The 27,042-nt window shown below is 46.0% G+C and overlaps 1 protein-coding gene across 2 annotated transcripts in view; it reads left to right on the forward strand.

Annotated features, from left to right (window-relative positions):
• The window catches only part of rerea (arginine-glutamic acid dipeptide (RE) repeats a), a 91,487-nt gene extending 66,637 nt beyond the window's left edge, over positions 1-24,850 (forward strand). The window contains exons 10-22 of one of the 2 annotated variants that reach the window (XM_080899815.1): positions 517-615; positions 7,549-7,629; positions 16,460-16,622; positions 16,745-16,837; positions 17,381-17,580; positions 17,759-17,920; positions 18,015-18,128; positions 18,224-19,602; positions 20,240-20,462; positions 20,563-21,283; positions 22,093-22,233; positions 22,343-22,523; positions 22,632-24,850. In XM_080899815.1, the coding sequence (XP_080755941.1) occupies positions 517-615; positions 7,549-7,629; positions 16,460-16,622; positions 16,745-16,837; positions 17,381-17,580; positions 17,759-17,920; positions 18,015-18,128; positions 18,224-19,602; positions 20,240-20,462; positions 20,563-21,283; positions 22,093-22,233; positions 22,343-22,523; positions 22,632-22,665 (3,591 nt within the window). In that variant the 3' untranslated portion in view covers positions 22,666-24,850. Of the gene's footprint in view, positions 1-516; positions 616-7,548; positions 7,630-16,459; positions 16,623-16,744; positions 16,838-17,380; positions 17,581-17,758; positions 17,921-18,014; positions 18,129-18,223; positions 19,603-20,239; positions 20,463-20,562; positions 21,284-22,062; positions 22,234-22,342; positions 22,524-22,631 lie in introns of both variants that reach the window. The other variant, XM_080899814.1, reaches the window with a different exon arrangement.
• The last annotated feature ends 2,192 nt before the right edge of the window (positions 24,851-27,042 follow it).

Here is a 27,042-nt window from a genome sequence, read left to right on the forward strand (position 1 = left end):
TAACGCGAGGTTTGTCCGTCGGATTGATAATGAATACTGGAGGAATTGAGAGCAAGAAAGAGATTATAATCACCATAAACAGGGCATCTATATTCCAAATCTATAAACTGGAAAATTAACATAGCGGGCAGGTCACTGTCTCTTGACCTTACTCTCCATTTGCAATTCCAATGAGTGATGCTTGTTTATTCTCAGAGGAAGAGCTCCAGCGCTGTCTGCTTCGCCCAGCCGAATGTGACACAAAGCTTAAAAGAAGCACGGCAATTGATTTTGTCACTGTTATTGTTGTTATATCTAGGCTGGGGTCTTGGGTCTTTAGTGTGTGACATCCCTCTCATTTATAGTAACAGCTTCAGTCACACCTGGATGTAAAATCTTTTTGCGTTGCTTTCTGAGCTCATTAAAAGGTGCGGATACTACTCAGGTGCCCTTAGTGAGACTGGTTGTTTTTTTTTAAAAGCTATGTTTGTTTGCTTTCTCATTTATTTGTTGTTGTTGTTTTTTCTTCCCCTCTAGCTTCACGAGAGCAGCTACGACGCCGGCAAGGCTCTGCAGCGTCTGGTGAAAAAGCCGGTACCCAAACTGATAGAGAAGTGCTGGTCTGAGGATGAAGTGGTAAGAGAGCCATTCTTTTATGTTGTCACGCATTAGCAAACGCGTGCTGATCTAAAAATAACACGGGCTGCATAAATATTAGTTGGTTTCCACAGCGAGCTGCTGTTTTTGTCATTTCATTTCACTCTGTGCGCCTCTTGTTCGTCTGCCGTTTGACTTTAGAGGGAGCTGTTGAGACTCTTGGCCTGGCCTCACAAAACATCAGTAAAAACACTTGTCAGTTTCCAGCTCCTCCAAGGCTCAAGAGCAGCTGCATCCTGTTTATCACCCACAGAATAAATCTTTAGCATAGAAGCCTGGAAAAGGGGGAGAAGAGGGGAAAAAAGGGGGGGCTGGTAACGTTTGCCTCCATTTCAATTTCAATGTGAATTTCAGCACAGCTGTTGAAGGGCTGGGATCAGAAAATGGCAGCCCTTCTCCCTGATCAAACACTGCATCATGAGTGGGAAGGAGGGGAATGAAAGCGCCAAATTAGACTGTGTCAGAACGACTGAGCGCTCCGGCTTTGGCCTTGATGCGTTATGACACACTGCGCTGCATGTTTATATACTCGGGCTCTTTTAAAGATAACACTGCTGAAGGATCTGACTGTAGATCTTAGAAACAAACACCCGCCTCTCTCGCTGAATGGCTGCTGTTAGTCGTTCCTCCTCCTCAATGAATCAGCCTTTCCTCTCGGTGATATTGTTTTCGTAATCCTGACGCTTGGCAGACTTTGATTCCAGCTCGTATCCAGTGGAAATGAATGGGCGTCGTTTGTCTTGTAATCAAACACGACGGACGCGTTTAAATTAAACCCTCGGCCCACGGCAGTGCTGCGGTGGATCACAACAAATTAAGTGAGCCCTCCTTTTTTGTGGACTACTTATGAGTTTGCCTTTTATTTGTGCGTTCGTATTTACACTTGCCGATGGCAGGCACAGCTGTGCAAAGGTAATCAGAGCGAGGGACGGGGCGCGGTGATGGGAGGCTTTATTGCCACACTCGACCACAGCGGGGTCGACCACAGACCACTTGTCAAAGAAACGCTGTCTCGGCAGCAGGAGACTCAGACACTAAAACAAGCTCACAGCAAATCATTTGGGCAATTTGAATAGACCGAATATTCCATTACAGTCACATCCATTATTATGTACATATATGTGTGTCTGATTGTGTTATTTTGCTGTTCCACTGGGAGATGATGTGCTGAAACCGTCACCCCGCTGCTCTCTGTGTTCTGCTCCATTCACTCATTCATTTATACGGATTCATCTCACCGTGCTGACGGCGTTATGTAACAAGAGCCGAGGAGCTGTTGGGGAGTCCGGTACGCAGCGTCTGCCATGTTCTGTCCCGAAAGCGTTTTGTGTCTGCGGGTGGAGGCAGTCAGCAGGATTTCACCTGCAACACAGCGTCTGCCGCCCGGGGGGGAAGCAGCATCTTGACTCTTGGCCAAGGACACGGCTTCCACTGATCTGATCACCACTTGTGCCTTTTCAGCCCTGCAGCCTTGAGGGACAGGTGTAAATGCAGCTCCAACCTTGACGTACTCGCAGAAACCAGCCCTGCTGCTCTTCATTTATTCATCATCACCCCCGTCGCTCTTCTGCCTCCTCCACCTCCTCCCTCTTGTATCTCGTCGCCTCCAGGACTGGCTTCATTATCCCTGCCTGTTCTTTTCTCACCCCAGCCATTCTCTTAGAGATGTGAATAAAAGTGACAGCAGGGACCGCTGAAATGACAGAATCAGCCTGTCTGCGGGGTCACTTGCCACCTTCCCTTCCTCCCTCTTTGACTCACATCTCCTGTCCTCCGTGTGATTACGGCTGCAGCAGCATATACTCCTGGACCTCGTCTCAACCTTCTAAACTTTGAGTGAAATGCGAATAATCTCCCCCCCCCACACGCGCACACACACATTCAAACGACAGGACCGCTGCCACAGTCATATGTTTGGCGTTTCATTACAGCTCTGGACGAAGTGACAACATCTCAAAGCAGCGTGTCGTTTGATTTTTATTGTCCTCTCGCAGGAACAGAACATTATTTCACTCCAGAAAGATTTGTGACAGTCAATCCCCGAACAATCCTTCACCGTGACATTATTAGTGCAACTGTCAGACACCGGAAATCCATCACCTTGACGCCAGCGCCAACCAAAACCCTTTGACGTGTGACTAAGGCGATGACTGCAGATTACGCCCAAGAAAAATCTCGCGTGTTTATAAAATAAAATATGAAACTGTAAATAATTTATCAGAAACATCTACTATGCGGTCTGAGCTCGTTGTAGCTGTTTCTCAGTGGGTGGTTGGGGGGCGCGTGTGGTTGATTTAACCACAATTGCAAGATTTGCAATCTTCTTTATACACAAATAAATTTTGGACTGAGCTTTGAAGTTGACTCGTACCTCAGTGTTTTCAGGCTTTACTGGAGACTTCCTGCAGCTTCAATTAGTTGTTACTAATTTAGTAATAATAATTAATCGTAAAAATAAAATATGTTCTGATTATTATCATTTTATTTGATCGAAAGAGGTAACATTGAGCTGATTTTAGTTAAAGTTATTCATTTAGATCCACTGTGTGTCTGTAGAATTCAAAGGAAATCCAGTTGTTTTATCAGTAAATTGATTCCTCTGCACCTTCTGGCCCTTCAGACTTTGCTGAAGGTCATCATAATGAAATGTGGCTTCACCCGAGGCTGCTGTCATTCCTTCTAGTAAATAAGCGGTGCTAATAATGCGCCGGCCAACAGGAGGTGCCCTATAAACAATCAGAAGCAGCAGCCGTGCCGTGTGTGTCGCCACGTCACAGATAGCGAGGCTGATCTACGACTGCTGCAGGGCGGGAGGTCTATTCCTCAGCCAGCTGCACTCTGTTGCGGCTTATCTCCGGCTGTTTCTTGGGCTGATGGATGACTGGAGCAGGGCCTCCGACAGCAACGAGGTGGGGAGGGGGGGAACGAGGGAGAAGAGCAGAGTAGCGGCCCCCCAGTGGTAGAATACAAACCTGCAGAGCCGAGCTGACACCCAGCAGACGGATAAAATGCAACACACCTCCCTGTTTCCCGTGCCGCAGGCTATGTTTAATGTCAACAGCAAAATTTATTCCCTTTATTGTGCCAGCAGTGTGTTTCTTTTATTTAGGAGACGGTTGTTGTTTGATAACTAAGTAGCAGGCAGGATGGGTGTGTGCTGGAATTTCCTGCCACCTTTTGTGTCACTGCAAGCAAAAGAAAGCAGTGGATGTTGCTTTGCTTTGCAGAGGATCAGGATACTCTCACATTTGTTGTTTTAAAAAAATAAATAAATTGAGGGCGGGGTGACTTTTAGGTCTTTTACAGAAAAGTTAAGGCTTATAAAATATACTTTATGGTTGTAATTGCGGGACAACAGTGCAAATTTTAGCATATCTACATAGATTGTGCTTTCTGTGAGGTGTCTGTACAAAGAGGATGTGGGTAGTCTCTTGTCTGTCAGTGCGGTTCCCCCTATTCAAGACTGTTGTGATTTCCTTTCTGCTCACCAGGCCCAATGTAACGGGCTGATGTTTCATAACAGACACGTGTGTGTGTGTGTGTGTGTGTGTGTGTGTGTGTGTGTGTGTGTGTGTGTGTGTGTGTGTGTGTGTGTGTGTGTGTGTTTTTCTTTGCTTTTTGTTTTTGGCTAGCTGACTGATTGCCCTCAGCCCTCTGTGTTTATTCGCAGCAGGCTCGGAAAGGTCAGCTTTTAACAACAAGTCAAGTATAATGACTCCATATTGAGTGGAAGTAGCTTTGTTTGCTGCTGTGCTGGTCTTGCGTCAGTGTTTTTATGGAATGACATTTAGCGGGAATTATGTCCTGTGTGTGTGTGTGTGTGTGTGTGTGTGTGTGTGTGTGTGTGTGTGTGTGTGTGTGTGTGTGTGTGTGTGTCTGAGTCTGAGCCTGTCTTTGTGATATTATCTTTGCGCCCATGTTTGCATTTATCTTAACCAGTTTTACTGCTTCGAACAATCACCTCTCAAGCAGGAAGTGCCTGCACGCAACAAAGGGCTATTTAATGCCTTTTTTCCTTTCTTTTCTCCTCCTTATTTTTCTTATTTTACGTCTCCTCTCTGGGCTTACAATAGTGCACTGTTGGACTCGGGGCGGAAACTCGGGGCGGGTAAAAAGCGCCAGCGCTCTGGAACACGCTCAGAGAGAGACGCCTGTTGTTTCTGCACAGCGGATGGCTATTTGGTAGCGCTTCCACCACCCAGCTGCCCCCCTCTCCCCTTCTTGCTCACTCACTCACTCCCTCTCTCTCTCTCCCCCCCCCTTGCTCAGCTTGCTCTGCCTCTCCGAGCCCCTCCTCTGCCGCTGTGTTGCCTAGCAACCAAGGGCTGGAGCAATCGGAGCAGGGGCAGAGCGATTCGGGGAGCAGATTGGCAGATGATTTATTAGCTGGGCTGGAGAGCAGTGAGCCCAGGCAGCTGAAATGGAGCCTTAAACTGGAGCCGACATGTAGAGAAGGGAGGAGGGAGCCAGCGAGAGAAAGAAAACGAGAGGGAGGGAGAGCACGCATGCAGCTCCTCTGTGGAGATGAACGGGCGCACTGAGTAAATAGTACAGTTGGGGGGGAAACATAATTAAGGTGACATAATTAGGACAGATGCAGGCTGCACGGGCAGGTCTAATTGATTTTTGACGTAGAAGCTCTGCAGGCTCAGGTAAAGCTGAGACATGGAAATTTATCCTCAGCACCACCTCACCCCTCATCCACCTTATCATCTGGTCTACCTCAGGTTCAGGTTTATTAAATATTTGTGAATCCTCGGGTAGTTTTCCTCTTGTTTTTCCCCCGCAAACATTTGTGAAGCTAATACTTCAGCTGGTTATTTACTCGGTTTTGTCAGCGCCTGTCAAACAAACCCTGAAATAGGGTCTCTAGACTGCTTTTGAGTGACAGTGTAAATAGTAATCTCCCCCTTAACCCCCTTGAGTGGTCGGAAATTTTTTTTTTTTTCCCCGTTGCATGTGGTGCTGGTGTTAGAGACGGCTCCATCTACTGGCTAATCAGCCGCTACACCTTCAAGCTGATGAATGCAAATTAGCTGCTGTCTCATGACACTTACAGGACAGGCCGTTTTGTTAAGCTGTCAGCTGAGCGCGACTAGCTTTTTGATCAGGCCCTTTTGTGTTTGCTTGTTTAGTCTGGTTTAATTTCGACCTGTGCCTTCTTTCTTTATGTTTTTGTCTGCACAATAACAAAGCAGAGCTGGAAAATTTGAGAATATCAAGTTTGCTTGTGTTAAGGACGTAAGTATAGTAATTCACAAAGCTCTCTCTCGCCTGTAATTTTCCCTGAAAGACAGTTGTGCTTCGCAGCAGGCTGCGTTACTTCTGTAAATTTGGCTTTTGTTCCCCCACCAAAATGAGGTATGTAAACAATCTGTGGTTGCATAACATACTGTACATGGCATGGAAAATGAACTCCGGACAACACAGGAGAGGCTCCATATCTGGTTTTCCCACCCACTTGTGTCCTTTCCACCGTGTCCAAGACCTTTCTCCACACAAATTGTGTCAGCCTGGCTCCCCTCTCAGGCGGGCAGCTAGTTTTGCCTCTGTGCAGGCTCACTCCATGCTGTAGTTTCCTCACAAGGAAATAGAAACCTGTGTAGTTTCAGTCGCAAGCATTGGCTTAGGTTTCTGTGTGTGTGTGTGTGTGTAGTGTGTGTGTGTGTGTGTGTGTGTGTGTGAGGGGTGGGTAGAGAAGTAAAGCTTGCCCATTCAGTGCTAGAGGCTGAAATGAAAGCTGTGCCTAACACTAACATGAAGCACAGGACTCCACTTCGGGTTTTCCATCCTGCTGCAAACCAGAGGCTCTCTTGCAGAAAGATCACATGTAAAGCCTTCCCCTTTGTAGTGGAAGAGCAGAGAGTGACAAGCTATTTCTTTCTTGTTAAAAAAAAAAAACATAAGAAGAACGACGTCCTGTCGGAGACATTGTGGATTTACCCCCCTTTAATTTTCCCTTTACCTGTGGGTGGACGTAGAGATTTGTGCTGTGCTCCCCGAGGACTTTTCTCTGCTTTTCTTTTTTTTTTTTGCTGGAGTTACTTGGTGGAAACGGTTGGCTGAGATCACTGTGGAACGGGGCTCGCCTCTGGAGCAAGAAAGTAAACCCTTTGGTTGTCTGCTTCGCTGGTTATGAATGTTTTTCAGCCGTCGCTTTTTATGGCTCGCAGTCTGTGGCTCTTAAAGGAGAAGAAATATATGTAGGTTGCTCTGATTTTTGGGGGCTTTCCGACATTGTTTTTTCTTTTTGTTTTTTTGTGCTCACATTGAGGTAAGGGCTCTCGTTGACGTTCAGTTTATTTTTAATGTCAGATTAAATCCAGTGTCACAAAGTAGCCTTCTCTGTCATCGTGTAGTTCACCTCACTTAGAAAGAATTCTTTTTTTTGGACATTTAAATTTTTCTGGGGTTTGTTAGATTGCCAAAATATAACGACAGAATTAGAAACGGAGTGCCACGCACAGAGAGGCATCTTCAAGTTTAGCTTTTGACTTTGAACTTTCACTTGGGAGATTAACAACACGTTTGGCACGTCTGCTGTTGTGTTTGTTTTCACATTAGATCGTGTTTGTCTAACTGTATGTTCTGCGCTCGTGAAACGACGAGCTTAATCTCAGCGTCTCTCCCTGCCTTGCCTGTCATTTCCTCTCTGGTTTTGCCCTGACATGGCTGTGTTTGCTCCGGAGTTTAAACGGCTGTAGAGGTTTATAAAAAACACAGCAAACCTCAGACGACCGCAGACTAGCGAAATGAAAACAATGTTCTTTGTCGTGGTGTTAAGCAGAAAACTTTATTCTGTGGTACTTTAGCTGACTTAACATATACTCACTGCTCTCTTTTTTTTTCTTTCCCTCTCCCCCCCCTCTTTCTCTCGTTCTCTCTCTCTTCCTCTGTGCAAAAAAATTGCAGAAGCGCTTCATTAAAGGGTTGAGACAGTTCGGCAAAAACTTCTTCAGGATCCGGAAAGAGCTGCTGCCCAACAAAGAGACGGTAAGCTCGTTTATTTCTCTCTGTGCCACTGATACAAAAACAGAGAAACTGAAGCATTTGCAGTTTCCTTGTAAGTTACAGAAAGCATGTTTTAGTTTAATGCTGTGAGGCCTTATTGTTAAGAAGCGCTGCTTGCCAACAACTCTAGCGTAGTATTATCACATCAGGCTCAGGGGAAAATAATAATATTAATATTAAAAATACTTGTTTGCACCTGAGTGTAAACCTGAGCTTAAATGTACTTCCCAGGCAAGTTACACACTCAACATTAATTAGCACCCTCTGTTAGCAAGTAGTAAACAAGTAGTGCAGATGTGATTTGAACCACTGTGTTTACAGCATATGTCAGCTCTGTGGAGAAGCCTGCTTTATCTCATGTTTGTGCTACAGTGCTTTATTATTAGCACTTGGGATTTTTCCTTTCCTTCTCTTGGTCTTTCAGCCATTTTCAGAGCAAACTAAAGGGCAATGCGATGTCTTCCACTAGGATTACAAAGCAATAAACGTGACTGTTTGAACATCAACAAAGTTACATTTGTGTCTGGCCTGGTAGAGAGAATCAAAGGCCATAACTTTGATTACTGTCATTTAATCAAACCTAAGCTAGTATTTTTTTTAATCTTATAAATTCAGAGAATTGTTTCCTTCTTAGCTGATTGGAGAGGAAAATGTTTGTACACTCCAAACTTTTGCAACTGGAGATTATTGTGCCTGCGGTTAGAGGTAGCTTCCTGTTGGTTGTATCGTATGCCTCCTTTAAACAAAAGCTTTGTCACTGACTGCCAAAGTTGTTTTGTACCTCTCGCACTTTGTAAATGTGCTATTTATGTACATAAGCAGAGGGAATTTCCTCCTGTCAGCAGCTCCCTGCTCTTCGTGCGGGTGTGTGTCGTAATCGTTATTGAACGTCCGTGTGACCCGTGCCACAGTACAAACAGGTCAGATTCAGGCCTGGCAATGATTAACAGCAGCTCACCTCGTTCAGTGTGAACTTTGTGTTGGAAACAAAACACAGAAGCCACACTGTTTTTGTGCTTTTACTTCTTTAGATATAAAACCTCATAAAGGGCTCGACCTGCATTTTTATTTTGCCTGTAATTGGCTGCAGAGCGAACAGGTTCATGTTGCTTCAAAGCCTTTAGACTCGGCTGTTAAATAATTCTTAGATATACATTTTGATTCATGAAACAGTGCAGACTTTGCTGTTTCTGCGAGGCTGCTCCTGCTGGAAGTGTGCCGATATAGTGCTGACACAGACATCAAAGGAAAATCAAAGGTGTTTGTCATACTTTTCATCTGCTTCATTTCCTCGCCTGCTCTGAGGTGAGGGTACGTCAGCCCTCCTTTTCTAAAACCCGCAACATATCCTGTAATATTTTTACACCCCAACTCTTTAGTGTCGTCTCCTTTTGTGCTACTTTTTTTTTCATACTTTATTCCTCAAAACCAATTTGAGTCTCTTGAATAAGAGATTAAAGTGTATGAATACTGTTTCCTCGCAGAGGGTTTCTTCAATTATTTTTACTGGTTTTGAAATATATGACTAGTCCAGTTGATTGGCTATAAAGGAGGTATTAATGCACTTCAACCTGGAGGGGGGAGTCTATTTGGCAGGAGAGGTAATAGACCTCCTCCAGGATATGGGCCTGCCACCACCACAGAGCAGAGAAAGATTAATTTTTCCCCCTGCAAATGGAAAATAAACTGGCCTTTAAATATGAAAAGATGACTGGGAGAGCACGGAGAGGGTAGTAGCGTCCTATGAAAAAAGGGAGTAAAATGGGCATTGGCTCAAAAGAGCCAGTAAAGTCTGTGTTTTCACACAGACTTTACATCTTTGCTTATGACTGAGCTTGTTTTTGTGCTGCTTGGCTGATCGGAGCAAGTGCCAGCTAATACCCGGAGGAAAGTGCCCATTTATTTTCTCCCTCCTCATTCCCAAATCCCAGATCTCCAGAACATGAGAACAACAATATCTCTAGATATTTTAGGTGTGGGAAATAACAGAGATTTTTCCCATTATCTCCAGTCTCTCTCTGTCTGTCTCTCTCACACACACACACTATTCCAGTTGCATGAAAGAAGATGTATGAGTCCCGAACGGAGCGCACAGCACAAAGCCCAGAGGTCCGGTACCGCGCGCCCGGCCCTCACTGCTCCTCCCGCTAGCTCCTATTAGCCGCGCTGCCCCTGAAGCGTCAGCACGGCTCGAACAGCCAGTGCCAAGGGTAAGCACCCAGCGCTGTGTAAACACACCAGGCCCGACTAGCACTCAGGAATGCCTCATATAAAGTCACATAAAGGCCCACAGGGGGAAGTGGGTGGGTGTGTCGCCTGACCGTCTGCAACTGGCCACCATTTCCTTCACTCACGAGAGGACGTCATGGAACACGATCTGCTGCCTTCAGTGTTTAAACAACCGAATATGCTGAAATGGTAGATCACAGATAACTACGCGCCTGATATTTTCACTGGGAGCGTTTTCATAAAGAACATCAACAGACGGTGTTTGCCAAACTGATTTAAATCGGCGACTGCTTAGTTTGCCGTGCAGCTCGACAGAGAAATTGACAGCTGAAAATTAGATCAAATTAGAGAGTTTTGGCCCATTTCCTTGCAGGACCGAGCCCAGACGACGTCACTGGTGGAAAAGGGTACAGCACGAGCAGCAGCAGATTGCAAATGAGAACGTATTGCAATACCTGGGCTTTTACTACTTTAAAGACAGACTGTTTTCAGTGTGCAGACAACAGTGTTACTCAGCAAAGTAAAATATGCATGACAGCGTAAAAAACACTGATGTAAAAGCAACTCATGCCTGAAATTATATTCAGTACAGGTTGTCTCTTTGCGTCCTGTGAGATTTTAAATTGCATGAAAACACTGGTAATTTACTTACTTCATGCACACATAAGTGTATTATACTCTATATTTATAGATCAAGAAAGTGTTTCACAATACAACTCAGAGCAGCCTTAATCTAATAAAGTCAGTGAAGCAGTGTAAAACAATTTACAGGCATAGGACAAAAGCATCTGAGTGTGTGTGAGAGCTTTCTTTCCCTACCAGCTTCCCTACTGGTTTCTCTTTGCTCCATGTTTAAATATTTAACTTCATAAAGGCCTAGCATTATCACCAAGACGACTCCGTAATTGTAGTTCGGTCATATATATTAGATGGTGGTGTCGTTTTAGTAATGTTACAGCCCAGAATGTCAGCTGTAATCCGTGTAGACGTAGAGGGCAGTAAAGGTGGGGGGGGAGATAAAACACTAAAACTGATTTGGTGAGACGTTTTTATGCTGCTGGTTCCTGCTTTGTTTTTGGCACAGAGCGGGAAAAAGACAGAAAGGTGCTTTGGCAGCACATTAGAAAAGCTAACACAGGTGAAGCCACAGTGTGCGTTTTCTTCTTGTTAACGTCACGCATTGAACAAGCGCTCTCAGTCAGCAAACAGTTAGCATCCAACACCAACTGGTGAGTTTATTGGAGCTTTAATTTATCAGCTTCCTGCAGTTTGTTATCATTCTAGCGCGTGCGCTAATTTTCAGGTCCACACAGAGATGCTAGATCTGAGCTGTATGTCTGATTTTTAAAGGAGGCGATGTGCCGATCGCTCCTTACAGCATCTTCTTCTCTCGGAGAAAAAAGGAACCACTCGGTCCCCGAAGGCCCTGTCATTTATGGGACGCCCAACAGGAGAACGGTGTTCCCAACACAACCTCACGCAGCAGATGTTTGCCCCGGTACAATCTGTACAAACGTCGCATTGAATTCATTGCCATGTCCTCAGCTCAGCAGCCAGAACCTCGGGGATGAGTGTGATTATAAATACTTAGGTTGAAACACTAATTAAACCAGCGGCAAACTACAGGAGCCTGGTCCAGTTGGCAGCAGCTGTCGGCGGTGTGACAGAACAGCTTCCGCGTTTGGTAAATGATATAACTTGTTTAGGCAGTGAAATCGCTGCCGGCTGATGGAAGCTCAACCAGCACGTATTGATGTTCTTTTAACAGACCACAGGCAATTTAGCGCAGCTGAGTGTAGGCAAAATCTTTTTTCAGCCTAATAGACGGAGCCCAGAGAGCCAGAGCTCCTGTGTAATTGAGTTCTTTGGTAGGCTTCATGTTGTGAGTTTTGTTTTTGTTTTTTTAGGGGAGGGGAGACTAGCTTATCAGCAGAACACGCAGGATCGACCCTCCAGCAAAAAAGGCACTGTTGCCATCCAATCTGCTTTCACTGGCCAAATCGCTTACAGCAGGAAAAACACGAGTGCTGATTCTTCAGCATGTGCATCCCTGACCTGTGAAAGCAGAGCTTATTCAGTCATTCTCCAGCAGAAAGGCACTGCGCAGCAGGGAACGGCTGTCTATTTAGCCGCCTTTCACATGCACCCCGCTCCACCAGCCAAGATCTTTTCACTATTCAGTCTTTCTTCGTTTTTGAGGCATCGCTATGGTGTAGGTGTGTTTTTGAATTCATCACATACTGTACATGTGCCTAGTAGCTTAAATATTTGGCCTTGTCATTTAGTTTCACACAACACAAACACAAATAAATGACGTAAGGAGGGAAAGTGTAGTTTGGTAACGCTAAGCACTAATAGTTTTTATTCCACCTGACATAACGATGTTTTATTTATTATTGGAAATTTGTAAATCCAGAACTAGACTCTGGTGTCACTGGCTGCATATAATATAAAAAGTTTGGAAGCGCACATTTCTGTCATCTTTACCATTTCGGCAACTTTAATAAAAATCCTGATAATTTCTAAAATAAACTTTCACTGAAACATATTAAATGGGACGCACAAACCCACTGAAGCACATACACGTTCATAAAGTTACGCCCTCCAGTTACATTCATGGTGAGGATGATGGCGAAGTCGCGCACGCTCCAGACAGTCTGTCATGGGCGACGGAAGAGTTGGGAGTCCACAGGTCCAGCTCATGTATAATTAAGCCCTGGCTTGATTTAGCTCAGAAATACTTCCCCTTTCACCTTACTGAAATGAAGCAGGAAGCAGTCCTCCCTGCTCTGACTGCAGGCTGTGGAGGAAGCAGGAGTAGCGCAGGTTCATGCTGCACTAATGGTTGTTTACACAACTCGCTGTCAGCCACCAGAACCTAGAAATCACACGCTCCCAGCCCTCTCTGCTCCCCGACCGCCTTAAATTTTTAGCAGAGATTTTTATTTGCTGTGAGATTTTCAGGACTGGTTTGTGGTTGGGATTCAGTGTTGATTGTCCATTGTTCTCCGCTGCTGGCTTTCTTTTTTTCTTTTTTTTTTATATTCCTCCCTCTCGACTCTCCTCGGCACTCGGCCCTCCCCCTCCTCGGCTCTCCCCTGTTCTCTCCTCCTTCCCCTGCTCTTGCCAATAACGGCCTTAACCGTTTGGCTTCATGTCAAAGCAGAGGCCTTTTGTGGCTCTGTCACAAATCTGCCAGGAAAAACAGAAACCATCTGTTCAGGCCTGGGCCTGAGAGGAGATGAGGGTGTAAATACACGAGTTTAGCCCTCGCCCTCAGCTCTACCCGTGTACATACGACCACCGAGCTCACCCTCAACCAGCGCTCCCACCCACAATTACACTGCAGCCTAAAGTGGTTAACCCTTTCAGTCAAAATCTGGCCTCAGGAGGAATTTTCCTAATTTCGTCACCTGCTAACCTCTGTTAGCAGCTGTTTGTGAGAATAATATTACAGTAAGGTTAAAATACAAAAGTCACGCATCTCTATATGCATGCTTTATGAACTCGAACTGCAAGTATTTAATTTAAAGCGATAGCACAACAATCACTATGAACATATTTTTTTAAATAACTGCACATCTTTATGTAGATGACCATTTTAAGTGGCAGTAACTGGAACGGAAGGCCTGAGCGCCCTGATATGAGGGTAAGCCCTTCCCTTGCTGGATAATCCACCGGCCAGAAAGCTCCTGCAGATGGAAGCAGCCTAAAAGGCCTAATAATACTGAGCTTATGTTGTCACTATCTCATGTTCTGCAAAGCAGCAGCAGCACACTCTGTGCCGCTCTGCAGCGATTTAGTGGACTAGGGAGAAAATTATGCTGCAGAAGCCTTGGGACTATGTAAATTTGTCTTTCAGCTGTTTTAGATGCAGGTTTGTTTAGTTGTTTCTTTTATGGACGTGTTAATTTTATGAAGGGAGGGGAAAAAGACATGGCATCAGTAGGTAAAACACAAACCTGCTTCCACAACGGCCAAACGGGGAGAATAAACTGCGAGGTAACTGGAGTTAAATTGTTGCTGCGGGCATGTGGCAGCATGATAAAGTGGCTCTGATGCAGAAAAGTCTTCAGTCGGTGTGAGAGACGGGACTTGCACAACTTCAGAGGACCCAAATCTGTCAGTCTCACTGTGACACAAATGTATTGCACAAAGCTTCTCTCACGTGCAGCATGTTCACATCGGGCTGTTTCTCTGCACAACACGTTCACTGTGCTCACAGTCCTTCCTTTATCAGTGCGACTGCACTACACAGTTATTACAGTTCTATGATTTTGAACGAGCTTTTATTATTATTTTTATTTTGTTGTGATTTTTTGCTTTGGATTCAGTCTTGTTTCAGTTAGTTTTCAGTGCAGGTTTGCTCATTTCAGTTTGAAGCGAGATTTCGGAAAGTCACCACAGATATAATTTTTTTTTTAAAACAGGAGATTTTGAAAGCAGTTGAGTCTTAATGGACATGTATATCAAAGCCTCATAAGGCAAGTTTTGGCAAAAAACAAAAAAAACACCGAACACTAAAATTGAGGATATTTTCTCTTTATTTTCATTTTAGTTTGAATTAGGTTCACAAACATCTATTTTTTTTAATTCATTTTAGTTACCTGCAACCTAGTTTTAGTTAACCATGCTATACTTGCTGCATTCAAATTTAAAATCTGTGTATATTACAGATATTATTGTACTTGCAGACATTTCCACTGCATCATGTTTGTACTGAATTTGCTGAACTGTGCTTCTTGTTTTCCTCTTTTTTATTTACATCTAGCTGCACCAGCTCATCACCACACCTGTTAATTCCCATTCAAAAGCCCAAGTTAATGTTTTCATTAGCCCCTGCCTAATGTAATGGTACTTGACACAGCGTAAGTGATGGAGAGGCAGGGTGACCTTTCCTTGTGTCTGCCAAGCTGTTGCTGAGGCCGTGTACTTGTCAACCCGCAGCGAGGAGGCAGAGAGGCACTGCTGAGAACAGTCATTAAGCACAGAGCAAAGCCAGCGCTCGGCACCACTCGACACTTTTGATCTGGACATTTCAATTAGATTTCACATCAGGATGCCCGCCTTCTTTCAGTTAGCACCTGCGCCCTTCCCCTTCCCAACTGGCTGGCAGGTTGAAGTGGGAGGCGCACAAGAAAGGCCACAAAGTTCTGTCGCCGACTGAAACGGCAGCAGCATAATGTAGCTTTTAGGTGATAATATAATCAGTATCCATGTGCTTTTTTATCTTAAAGCCCACTGCATGTGGAATCCATCCACCAATCCAGATAAAGCCTCCACCAGCTCGTGGGGTTTGAGACTGTTTTCGGCTGGAGCAGTGGTTTTCCTGGTGTAGTGCCTTAATTTACCCTGAAATGTGAGGAGGTTTCATTGAGCTCAGACACCCTCAGTAAATGTTTCCAGCACTGCTTTGCCTGATAAGGTGGATCCTGCAGGCTCTGGTAGATATGAATTTCCCCTAAGAGTTACATTGTATGTGTACGTGTGCTACGGTTCACTGGCTTTATTTTCTGTTTTTGTTAAAGTGGGGGGGGGGGGCTTTTCTTAGCCATTTCATCAAATCACTTCCTCCTTTTTCATGTTTCGCTACATTTTGATAGACGATATCAGGCTGTTGCTGAAAAGCTGTTAATGCATTTCAGAGAGTAATGGTGTGACTAATTAATGTCAAGTTTCTCGGCTGAAGCAGAGAAGGAAAACAATCAATAGCCATTAAACCCTGGGAGCTTTGTTGAACAGCGGTTTAACAGACCTCAGACAGTGGCTGGGTGCCCTCGGGGCTTTTGAGATTACAGGTGACTTACTGCTCACCCTGCGAACACACACTGCACCTTTTGTAAATTTGTTATAGAGTCAGTGGAAGATGACTAACAAGTGAGAGTTCACAGCGAGGCAGAAAAGGCGAAGCTTTACAGGAAACTACATAATTGCCACCGACTCCTGTTGCCAATTTTTAGGGCTTGTGTTTCACGAGTGTGGCAGGAAAGCTGCAGTTAATATGCACAGGCTGCCTCAGCAAAGTGCTTTCTGATCCATGATTGCATGTGTTAATGTTTCAGTTGGGTATTGATTTCCTGACGGCCTTTTGTACACTGGATTTATCCGCCCCGCTCGCTGGCAAGCGCACCCCTCCGAATGTTTGATTAAAGTTCAATTGACTCTTCCAGTGAAGGGGCGAGGAGCCATTTCACTCCCTATTTGTAGCGCCAAAGCTCTGCCTGACATGTTCTTTTGTTCCCATTCAACCTCCTGCCACCCAGGCAGCCACCATTGCACTGATCCTAATATCCCTGCATTCAGTGAGTCTCCTGGCCTAATCCTGGGACAGACAGGGCCGCAGCACAAACATGCCCAGCCAGCTACAAATCCTGGCATGGACTGACCCGCTCCATGGCCTTTCACTGTGAAACGCAGCACCCACTGCTAATGTGTATCCTCCACAGATTTCATTCCACCTAACTGCAGATATTTCACCTCTTTGCAATCAAAAGTGAATCCTCCCCCTTATCACAGACGCTCGTTTGCGTTCCTAAGATGTTACTGCCTGTTTTAACGGTGCCTGTTTATCGTCTTCTTTCAGGGAGAGCTGATTACTTTCTACTACTACTGGAAGAAGACTCCCGAGGCGGCCAGTTGTCGAGCCCATCGCCGACACCGTCGTCAGCCCGTCTTCCGCCGCATCAAGACACGGACCGCCTCAACTCCCGTCAACACTCCTTCACGCCCGCCGTCGAGCGAGTTCTGTACGTAGCTTTGACGTCATGGTGGCAGCTGGGAGGAGAGGGGACGGCCTGGCCTGACATATACTCGTTGGTCGGTAAAGAGATGTATGTGACGTATCTTTCTCCTTCCTTCTTCTCTCTAGTGGACCTCAGCTCAGCCAGTGAAGATGACTTTGACAGTGAAGACAGCGAACAGGAGCTAAAAGGCTACGCCTGCCGCCACTGCTTCACGACCAGTAAGATGCCACATCTCTTTTTCGTGCGCACACCCGTCATACGGACTTGCTTGGCTATTCCCGTCCTGTCTTGGGATCGGTGTGAGCCCACCCAACACAGCACTGTGTGACAGATGGGCATCAGAGTATGTCAGGACTAATTTGATCAAATCAGACATGAACCCACAGCTCGTTCACTCTCTCCACCTCATTATCCTTCCCCCTCTTTGCACACAGCTGGCTCCCATCTGAACACGCTGACGTTTCTGCCATCCAAGCAAGGGTGGCTAATAACTTGGCTTTATAGTGTTAACCCATCAAGCTCTTATTAGTAGATTACTGGGAGTTTAAATGGGGTATAAAACAGGGGACATATTAGACATTGATTTAGCGCCTGTAGTACAAACATTTTTATTCTGTTAAATATTGAAAGGAGAAATTATTTTAAGGTGGTGCCTGTATTCCTCAGTATTACTGCAGGTTGTCAGATGATTTCTGTGTGATGTTTGTGCCTCTCTGCTTGTGTGACTGTGTTATTTCACAACTGTAAATGGCTTTCCTCAGCCTCCAAGGACTGGCACCACGGGGGCCGCGAGAACATCTTGCTGTGCACCGACTGCCGCATTCACTTCAAGAAGTACGGTGAGCTGCCCCCCATCGAGAAGCCCGTGGACCCTCCGCCATTTATGTTCAAACCTGTCAAAGAGGAAGAGGATGGACTCAGCGGGAAGCATAGCATGAGGACCCGACGGAACCGAGGCTCGGTGCGCCAGCTATCCTTCTATTTTCACTTTTAGGAACCATACCCTGAGATTTATCCCTGGAGCAATCCAGACCCAGATTACAAAGAAATAAGCTCATAATCTCAAACCAAATGTTTATTTTATTCAACGTTTGAAAGTTTTATAAATTGGGCTAAATTTTCCTTCGTTCAAACTACAGATGTCGACGCTACGTAGTGGTCGTAAGAAGCAGACAGCCAGTCCTGATGGCCGAGCCTCACCCACCAACGAGGATTTGCGCTCTAGCGGACGTACTTCACCCAGCGCAGCCAGCACTGACAGCACCGACAGCAAGACGGACTCCATGAAGAAGCCAAGCAAAGTAAGTACAGCAGAGAGTCGCTGACCCCTCGTTTTTCCTTGCATGCACCTCTGTAATGTATACTTTCTGTGTCTCTGCTGCTTTTGCTCCACAGAAGATTAAAGAGGAAGCTCCTTCACCTATGAAGAGTGCCAAACGGCAACGGGAGAAAGGAGCTTCAGACACAGAGGAGCCCGAGAGGGCCAACGCCAAAAAGTCCAAGACACAAGTGAGTCTGCTTGCTTGTGTTATCTCTATGTGTTAAGGGGAGGTTGTGTAGTTGGTGTGCTGATGCGCTTCCTTTCTTCTCCTCTGTCCCCACAGGAGCTGAGTCGGCCAGACTCGCCTTCAGAATGCGAGGGAGAAGGAGAGGGAGAGGGCGAGAGCTCTGATGGGCGGAGCATCAACGAGGAGCTCAGTAGTGATCCTAAAGACATTGATCAGGACAACCGGAGCTCTTCGCCGAGCATCCCGAGCCCCCGTGACAATGAGAGCGACTCGGACTCCTCTGCCCAACAGCAGCAGCTCCTGCAGAGCCAGCACCCTCCAGTCATCCAGTGTCAACCGGGCATCTCAGCCGCCTCTTCGGCGCCCCCTCCACCCACAACCTCAGCCCCCTCACTGCCTCCGCAGGTTTCCCCTGCTGCAGCCTCCAGCTCTCTACCTCCCCAGCCTCTGCCCCAGGCAAGCCCAATGTCTCTAATCCAGTCAGGAGCATCCCTGCACCCTCAAAGGCTTCCCTCTCCACACTCACCTATGACTCAGGCTCCGCCTCCTGGCCCCCCAGTTCCACCTCAGTCATTACCCAGCCCGCATCACGGACCCATGCCTCCCATGCCTCACCCGTTGCAGCCGGGCCCCTCACACATGGCTCACCCTCACTCCATCACCCCTCAGGGATTCCCTGTGGGTCCGTCTCAGGTCCCACCCCCGCCGGTCTCTGGCCAATCACAACAGAGGGCTCACACGCCTCCTTCTCAGTCCCAGTCATCTTCTCAGAGCGGCGCCCAGCCTCCCAGAGAGCAGCCCTTGCCCCCCGCACCAATATCTATGCCTCACATCAAGCCCCCGCCAACTACACCCATCCCTCAGATACCCAACCCACAGTCTCACAAACACCCGCCCCACGTATCGGCACCTCCATTCCCTCAGATGCCTTCAAACCTGCCTCCGCCTCCTGCCCTCAAGCCTCTCAGCTCTTTATCCAACCATCATCCTCCATCAGCACATCCGCCTCCCCTCCAGCTCATGCCTCAAGGCCAGCAGCTTCAGCCTCCCCCAGCCCAGCCTCCAGTTCTCACCCAGTCACAGAGCCTCCCACCTTCAGCCAGCCACCAACCTCCTCCAGCTCCTCCTCTGCCACCCTCCACAGCAGCCTCACATCCCAGCGGGCCACCTCAGCAACCTTTCTCATCTCATCCTTTCAGTACAGTTCTACCTCCAACCGCCCCTCCCCCATCATCATCAAACTCTATGCCTGGCTTGCAGCCTCCTTCTTCTTCGGCTCCATCCTCTTCCATCTCCATGCCACTTCCTGCCTCTGTCACCTGTGCTGGCCCGGCCACAGCAGTCCCACCCATGCACATCAAAGAGGAGCCTTTGGACGAGTCGGAAGAGCCAGAGAGCCCGCCACCCCCGCAGAGAAGCCCCTCCCCGGAGCCTACAGTCGTCAATACGCCCAGCCATGCCAGCCAATCAGCACGGTACGTCTGTCAACAGCCTGAGCAAACAACAGAACATCAAACATCTGTAAAAGAGAAAAACATACACCTGCACAGGTGGCTGTTTATCAGTAGTCTGCCTGTTCTCTTATCAGGGGATACTGATTAGCTCTCCAACAAAGAGTCGCCCTCAGGTTTTAAGTCTTTAATGTAGGCAACTAATCAAATGTCCTCTGTAAAAACAGGCATCCAAGGCCACAATTAGCCTCGAGCTCTGAGTAGCTGATGGTTCGGAATTATCAGAGATGGAAAACAGGGAGATTAATTACAGTGAGATGGAAGTGTATGAAGCATCCGAATATGAGTACGTGTTGCTGCCTCCCGCTTAAGTGACTCTCAGACTGCCAATGAATAGCAATGAGGAGTTTATTATAGGCTCAGCGTGGCAGGAAAAGTGAATGCTGAGGGAGTTTGTTTGCTTTTAAAACATGGACTAATGCAAGCTAATACCAGCGGTGTTTTCATCATTTATCCTGCCATTCAGTACACAAAATTTCACATGGATATGATGATCAAACCTTCTTTTATCAGTTTTTTTTTTTTTTCTCCAAACAAATGTCAGTTTATGAACGTAAGACATTATTTTAACGTTTTTATTTTTGTGTCTGTGTTTCTACAGTTTCTACAAGCACTTGGACCGGGGGTACAACTCGTGTGCTCGGACCGATTTCTACTTCACGCCCCTGGCTTCATCTAAACTGGCCAAGAAGAGAGAGGAAGCTCTGGAGAAAGCCAAACGGGAAGCAGAACAGAAAGCCAGGGAGGAAAAAGAGAGAGAGAGGGAAAGGGAAAAGGAGCGAGAAAGAGAGCGGGAACGAGAAAAGGAAGCTGAGAGAGCCGCGGTGAGTGGTGTAATCGTTCTTTTACTTTTATGTTTCGCACTGGTTTCGTTAAAAAAAATAAAAGTAAGAAAAACTAAGCATGATGTTCCTCTCCTCACAGAAAGCCTCCAGTTCATCTCACGAAGGCAGAATGAGCGAACCTCAGATGGCCGGCCCCGCCCACATGCGTCCACCCTTCGACGGTCCCCCGACTACTATTGCAGCTGTGCCTCCCTACATTGGCCCCGACACACCCGCCCTACGCACCCTCAGCGAGTATGCCCGGCCCCACGTCATGTCCCCCACCAATCGAAACCACCCGTTCTTTGTGTCACTCAACCCCGCAGACTCGCTGATAGCTTATCACATGCCCAGCTTATACAACGCTGACCCAGCCATGCGGGAGCGTGAGCTTCGAGAGCGGGAGATGCGCGAGAGGGAAATCCGCGAGAGGGAGCTGAGGGAAAGGATGAAACCTGGTTTTGAGGTCAAGCCTCCAGAGATGGACACACTCCACCCTTCCACAAACCCCATGGAACACTTTGCTCGCCACGGGGCCATCACGTTGCCCCCCATGGCCGGCCCTCACCCTTTCGCCTCCTTTCATCCCAGCCTGAACCCATTAGAGCGTGAGCGGCTAGCCCTTGCGGGGCCCCAGCTGCGCCCAGAAATGAGCTACCCAGAGAGGCTGGCAGCAGAGAGACTCCATGCAGAGAGGATGGCAACAGTGGCCAATGATCCCATCGCTCGTCTGCAGATGTTCAATGTCACGCCGCACCACCACCAGCACTCACATATTCACTCCCATCTCCACCTCCACCAGCAAGATCCCTTACACCAAGGTAAACGAAAGCCCTGCTTAATTCATAAATGCATGACAGTGAAATTAAAAACTGAATTTAGAAGCTTTAATTACAGATGACAACTTAAGAATGAACAGATACTTTATTTAATTAAATGTTTGAAGACCAAAAGTAGAGCTCTGAGTCACTCACAGGTCAATTTAACCTGTTATCACTCTGAAATAAATATATATATTGTATTTTTGGTTATGTAGTATTAATTACTACATTTTGATTAAACATAACAGATGCCAGACTGCTTTTTGAGTTCAGGAAGCATGTTGCTGTTTGAAATTTTGCCATTTATCTGCACTTATTCTGATGTTGTTTAAAAGGAAAGAGATGTTTTGACAAAGTTGTTGCAGTGAAATGAACAAATGATATATTGTATTAAGTATCGAAGTGAGCATATCTGTCATGGTATTGTATCATTTATATATTTATATTTATATACATATATATATATAATATGTACTGCACTAATTTGTTACTCCTCTCATTAAAGACTGAACAAAGGGACTTGTGATCAGTGTCACTGTAATGTAGTGTACATCACTGACAGGCTGGATGACAGGAAGTCATATCTTCCTTAAGTTACTGACAGAGCCAACAGATTTTTTACAATGGATAAATATAGTAACGTAGTCCCTGCAGTCTTTAAATCAACCTTGAGGAGTAACGTTACATTAAGCTGAGTATCATTAATGTCTGTAGCATGCTGTGTGATACACTATCTTGTAATGAGTGTACCCTGAACCTAAGACTCTGACTCCCAGAAGGTGGTGGTGAATGTCTTGTGTGTCCTCCAGGTTCCGGCGGCCATCCGCTGGCAGTAGATCCCCTGGCCGGACCTCACCTGGCACGCTTCCCTTACCCACCCGGCGCCATCCCCAACCCTCTCCTGGGCCAGCCGCCGCACGAACACGAGATGCTGCGACACCCAGTTTTTGGTAGGTTCTCAGCCAGTGTTGACTCTCCTTACTCAGATCTATCAGTCTGAGCTTCTATCATCTATCAGTCTGAGCCTGCTCACATTTTCTGTGTTGGGTCTTCCTCCAGGTACTCCATACCCACGGGACCTACCAGCAGGTATTCCACCAACTATGTCGGCGGCCCATCAGCTGCAGGCCATGCACGCCCAGTCGGCCGAGCTCCAGAGGCTAGCCATGGAGCAGCAGTGGCTGCACGGGCACCATCACATGCACGGAGGACCACTGCCTGGCCAGGAGGACTACTACAGGTAGTTTATCCTAATTATTGTTGTAGTCGGGTTTTCTGAGCATGCTTGATTATGTTTTGTTTTTTTGTTTTTTTTTTATTTTAAAACATTGCTCTTTTGTCCTTTCAGTCGACTGAAGAAGGAGAGCGACAAGCAGCTGTAACGAGCCGAGGGAGGCGGCGACTGACAGGTGCAGGACACAGGAAGTTGTTACAGAGCAGTTTCAAAGAGGCTCTTCAGGATCCTCTGAACACTTTCAGTTTTGACGAACAGAAAAAGCCAAGTGAATCGTCTGAGATTTCTCCTGAGATTTTTGTTTTTGTTCATGTCGAGGACCTTTTTTCTTTTCTTTTCTTTTAATTATTATTTTCCAAGACATTGACTTTCTTTGGTATATAGCCAGTAGTGACAACATCCTCAAGACTCCTGCATGACAAGCTTCCCTGATGTTTTTTTTGTAGGTGCTAGAACAAGACACTGTGCTTATTACAAAACAAACAAACAAAAAAAAAAAAGAAAAAGCCGAGACCGGTCAGACCATTTATGGAAAAATAACAAGTGCTATCTTAAATTCAACATTTATTTTAATACATTGTTGGAGGTTTTTCATAATTTTAAGAAAAGCTACAGCATGGCGTTTTTGAGTCTGTAAATAGTATATATAAACATATAATTATTATTATAATTATTATTATTACTAGGTGTGGACTCCAAACCAAGTCGTTTCAACCTCCAGTTATAATTGTTTCAAAGCATTATCCCTTGTTTCAGAGGGGAGCACCATGGCATTATACGAGCAGTTTCTGAGAGTTACGGTTGCGTTGTGACGTTCCTCTGACATCACTGTTTAGATTTAGCCACACATGCACTATGTAAACCATCAGCCTGTCACGCCAACCACATCCATTCATCGCCTTCCACGCTCGGCCGGTTGAACTCGGCGTGTGGACTTTTAACGATGGGGGAAGCACTTGAAGAAGTGACACCGTGGTCGCTGGCGCTTCTGTGGAGTGCACGCTGAGGATGGAGGGAAGATATTAAAAAAAAAAAAGAGTTTGCACTGAAGGAGCGTCCTCGAGCTCAGCTGATTTTATCCATTTTGATTGAAATTACTATTTAAGAGCTAAATGAATCCTCTACTTTTAGGATTTCTTTTTAAAGGATATGTGGTCACCTGAAACATCGGCTGAATGAAAGAAATTTGGGGGGGGAAATTGCTTTGATTTTTTTTTAAACAGTGTTCACTGTAACAGGAGCCTGACAGGACTGTTTTTGTTGTGTGAATGAGTGGCTGTGAGTCTGTTCTAGTTTGTCTTCTAAATGTCCCCCCCCCCCCCCCCCTTTTTTTTTTTTTTTCTTTCCCCCGTCCCGTCATCGGTGTTTGTTGCAGGGCTCAAATCCGACTGAGCCATCCTCCACCTAGGCTGTAATAATGTTCACTGTGACACTAGAGGGGGGCCTGCCGACACTTGACCTCCAGGAGGTGTAAGGTCGATGATGTTTGTGCGTGTGTGTGTGTGTGTGTGTGTGTGTGTGTGTGTGTGTGTGTGTGTGTGTGTGTGTGTGTGTGTGTGTGTGTGTATATTTTTTTGTACGCCTTGGTTCCTTAGGGATACACATGGCCTTCTGAGGCCTCAGAGGTGGTGTTTGTTTCTGCCACTGACTGTTACATGTAGTGTTGACCCGTCATTACCAGTGCACACGAGCCCACGTTTTTCTTTCTGTAGCCCATGACACAGATTCTGCAATTATTCCATGCACTAAGACTGTTTGACCGTCATGGACGATTTTATTTGATTTTATAATTGTATAATTTTATTTTAACTAATCAAAGAAACTGTACTTGCATTTAAAAGCGACCATATCGTCCTATGGAGCACTATCATTTACCACACTCGCGTCTCTGAAGCTCTGACAACAGCCTGTCCACTCTTGTCTTTCCATCGCCCACCAATTTATCCCTCGCCCCACCATGTCTCCTCACAACCTACTCTTCTTCAGCATCATCATCATCATCTCCTCCTGACGATCCCTCACCTCCTACTCCCTCTTTTTTGTGTCTCCGAAGCCTTTGATGTTAAGTGTTGTCAATGGTTTAGCTTCTTGTTTCAAAGCGGCAATAGCAGAATGTAAATTCTGACTGCTAAGATTTATATATATACTGGTATCTTGAAGCTTATTGTATATATGAGTAGTCACCATGGGATGACACAATGTAAACAAAAAAGTAGAAATAATAAGAAAAATTGTGAGTCCTGTGTTCTCTCCATTTGAGTATTTTGTAATTTTTTTGAAAAATTTGTGGAATTAAAATAAACAACTACGTTACACCACAAGACCGCCTCATCTTTTTTCTTCTTCACGCTTTCTTTTTCCGTCTGCACGTGGTAGGTTTATTTTATTTATTTATTTTTCTGGAAGCGACGCGCGAAATCCAAGCGGGAAAGAGACAGTAATCCTGTTTTAGGGGTAAACTATTTGGATTATTGCTCAGAAAGAAAGCAGGAAGTGCTCTTAATTCCTCTTGTTTTTGTGTGTGTGTGTGTTATTGAAATGTAATTCTGCAGCTGAGCAGACGGGATTGTTGCCGGGTCTGTTTCCACATTTGCTCCTGAATAAAGGATTTTCTTCTTCTTCTTGACAAGCTTTAAAAAAAAAAAAAGGATACCTGCTTCTTACATTTCTTCACCCTTCCGTTTTCTCAGCTTCACAAATACTGAGCTTTAATAGATCACCTCAGCAGCAGGTAGTGAATCTCAGAGCTGAATATTGCACTGCTTTGGTATAATAACATCAAAGCCGGGCTAAGCCAGAAGGAGCACCTACTCAGGCTCAGATGCCTTGCTATCAGCGGGGCAGGGCTGTCATTTCATCCTGTGTGTGGGGAGTGATAGACCGGCAATCTGTGATGGTGTGCCGCAGCGACGGGTGTCATTTTGAGAGGGAGCTATTATTCTACTGCTGCTCTCTGAAATGATGCCCTGTCCTCGGGAAAATCGAGGTTCCTTGGATGCTGTATCCTCGGGCTGTCATGTGAGGAGGTGCTGCTTGTTGTTGTTGTTGCCGGCTCGCCTCACCTCCCCATAAAACACAAGACGTCAGAGCCGAGCAGCACTGGCTGGTTTAATTATTCATCCCCCCCTCCTCCTCCCTCTCCTCTTCCTCCTCCACACCGGCGATGGAGCGACTGTGACTTGTGTCAGCTCAAATCCTTCTCATAATGCTGTGTGTACCCCTCAGGCAGGCAGAGAAGGGGGATAGGCGGTCTTGAAACATTTTTGCTCTTTCACTCTGAGCAGCAATATGTCTTGTGCTGTTCTCGCGCTGTTCTGTCTGTTGCAGCAGGTCGTGGACACAGAGCCTCCTCATCTCCACCGTCCTGCTGTCTTTTTCTTTCGCTCCACTGGGCCTGCCTGCTGCAGAGTGTGATGCTCGGCGGCGGAGACGAATCTCCGCGCCATTAGAGCATTCAGTCGGAAGGTAGCTGGGTTCATTCTTCCGGGTAGCTTTGCAGCAGCCCTGAAGCTGAGCAGGACCCTGTTTATCTCAAAATGAGCTGTGGTGACATAACAAAAAAACCCTTACAGCTCTGCTCCTGCTTTTATCCCTCATCCACTATCTGGAATACATAGACAGGAGACATGATACTGTACATTTTCTCTGTCTGCTATCCAGCCAAGTGCCATCACTCTCTTTAGTTTTATGTGCATGTTCCAGAAGTTCCTCATTCACATTTGGGCCACCATTCAGTCATTTCAAAAACAGGAAACCTGTAGTTAGGATAAAAAATAAATAAAGCCTCGATAAATTGAGCACAGCTGTAGGAATTTGATGCATGCAAATAATAATTAAACCCATCTAAAATGCAAATGAGGTAATCTCCAACAGACATATGTGTAATTTATTTTCAGTCCTGCATTTCGGAACTAGCTGAATATTTATGTGGATGGCACGGCCAAAAGGTTAAAGCGAGGTTTTATGATAAAACTCCAGAATGAAAACTCTGCAGCAGAAACTTCTGTCTCTGCTGCAAAGCTGATGTGAGGGGAGGAAAAATGAGACTGATTTTATAAAGTCCCTTTTTTAACGTACCTTTGATTTATCATTTAATCCCCCCCCCCCCCCAAAAAAAAAAAAAAAAAAACCAAAAAAAACAAACAGCTGACTATTGTTGATTATGGGAGTCTGTTTTTATATGAAACAAATGGTTGGATGTGCAGCACGGTGGTCTGGTGGGTAACTCTGGTTAACCTCATCATCAAGGAGGTCCACCGTCCGGCTGGGGCCTTCCTGTGTGGAGTTCCCTGTGGGTGCTCTGGCTTCCTCCTATGGTGCATACATGCTTGTTAGGTTAATTAGTGATTCTAAATGAGGTGTGAATGTGAGCCTGAGTGGTCGTCTGTTGGCCCTGTGATGGACTGGCGTTCTGTCCATGGTGTACCCCGCTCCTCACCCTATGACAGCTGGGACAAGCGCCAGCCCCAATGTGACCCTGAAAGGGGTGGATAGTTTGATAATGGGTTTACATAAAAGTGCAAAT

Source organism: Rhamphochromis sp. 'chilingali', assembly GCF_963969265.1.
Source record: "Rhamphochromis sp. 'chilingali' genome assembly, chromosome: 12".
In the NCBI taxonomy this organism is placed as follows: domain Eukaryota; kingdom Metazoa; phylum Chordata; class Actinopteri; order Cichliformes; family Cichlidae; genus Rhamphochromis; species Rhamphochromis sp. 'chilingali'.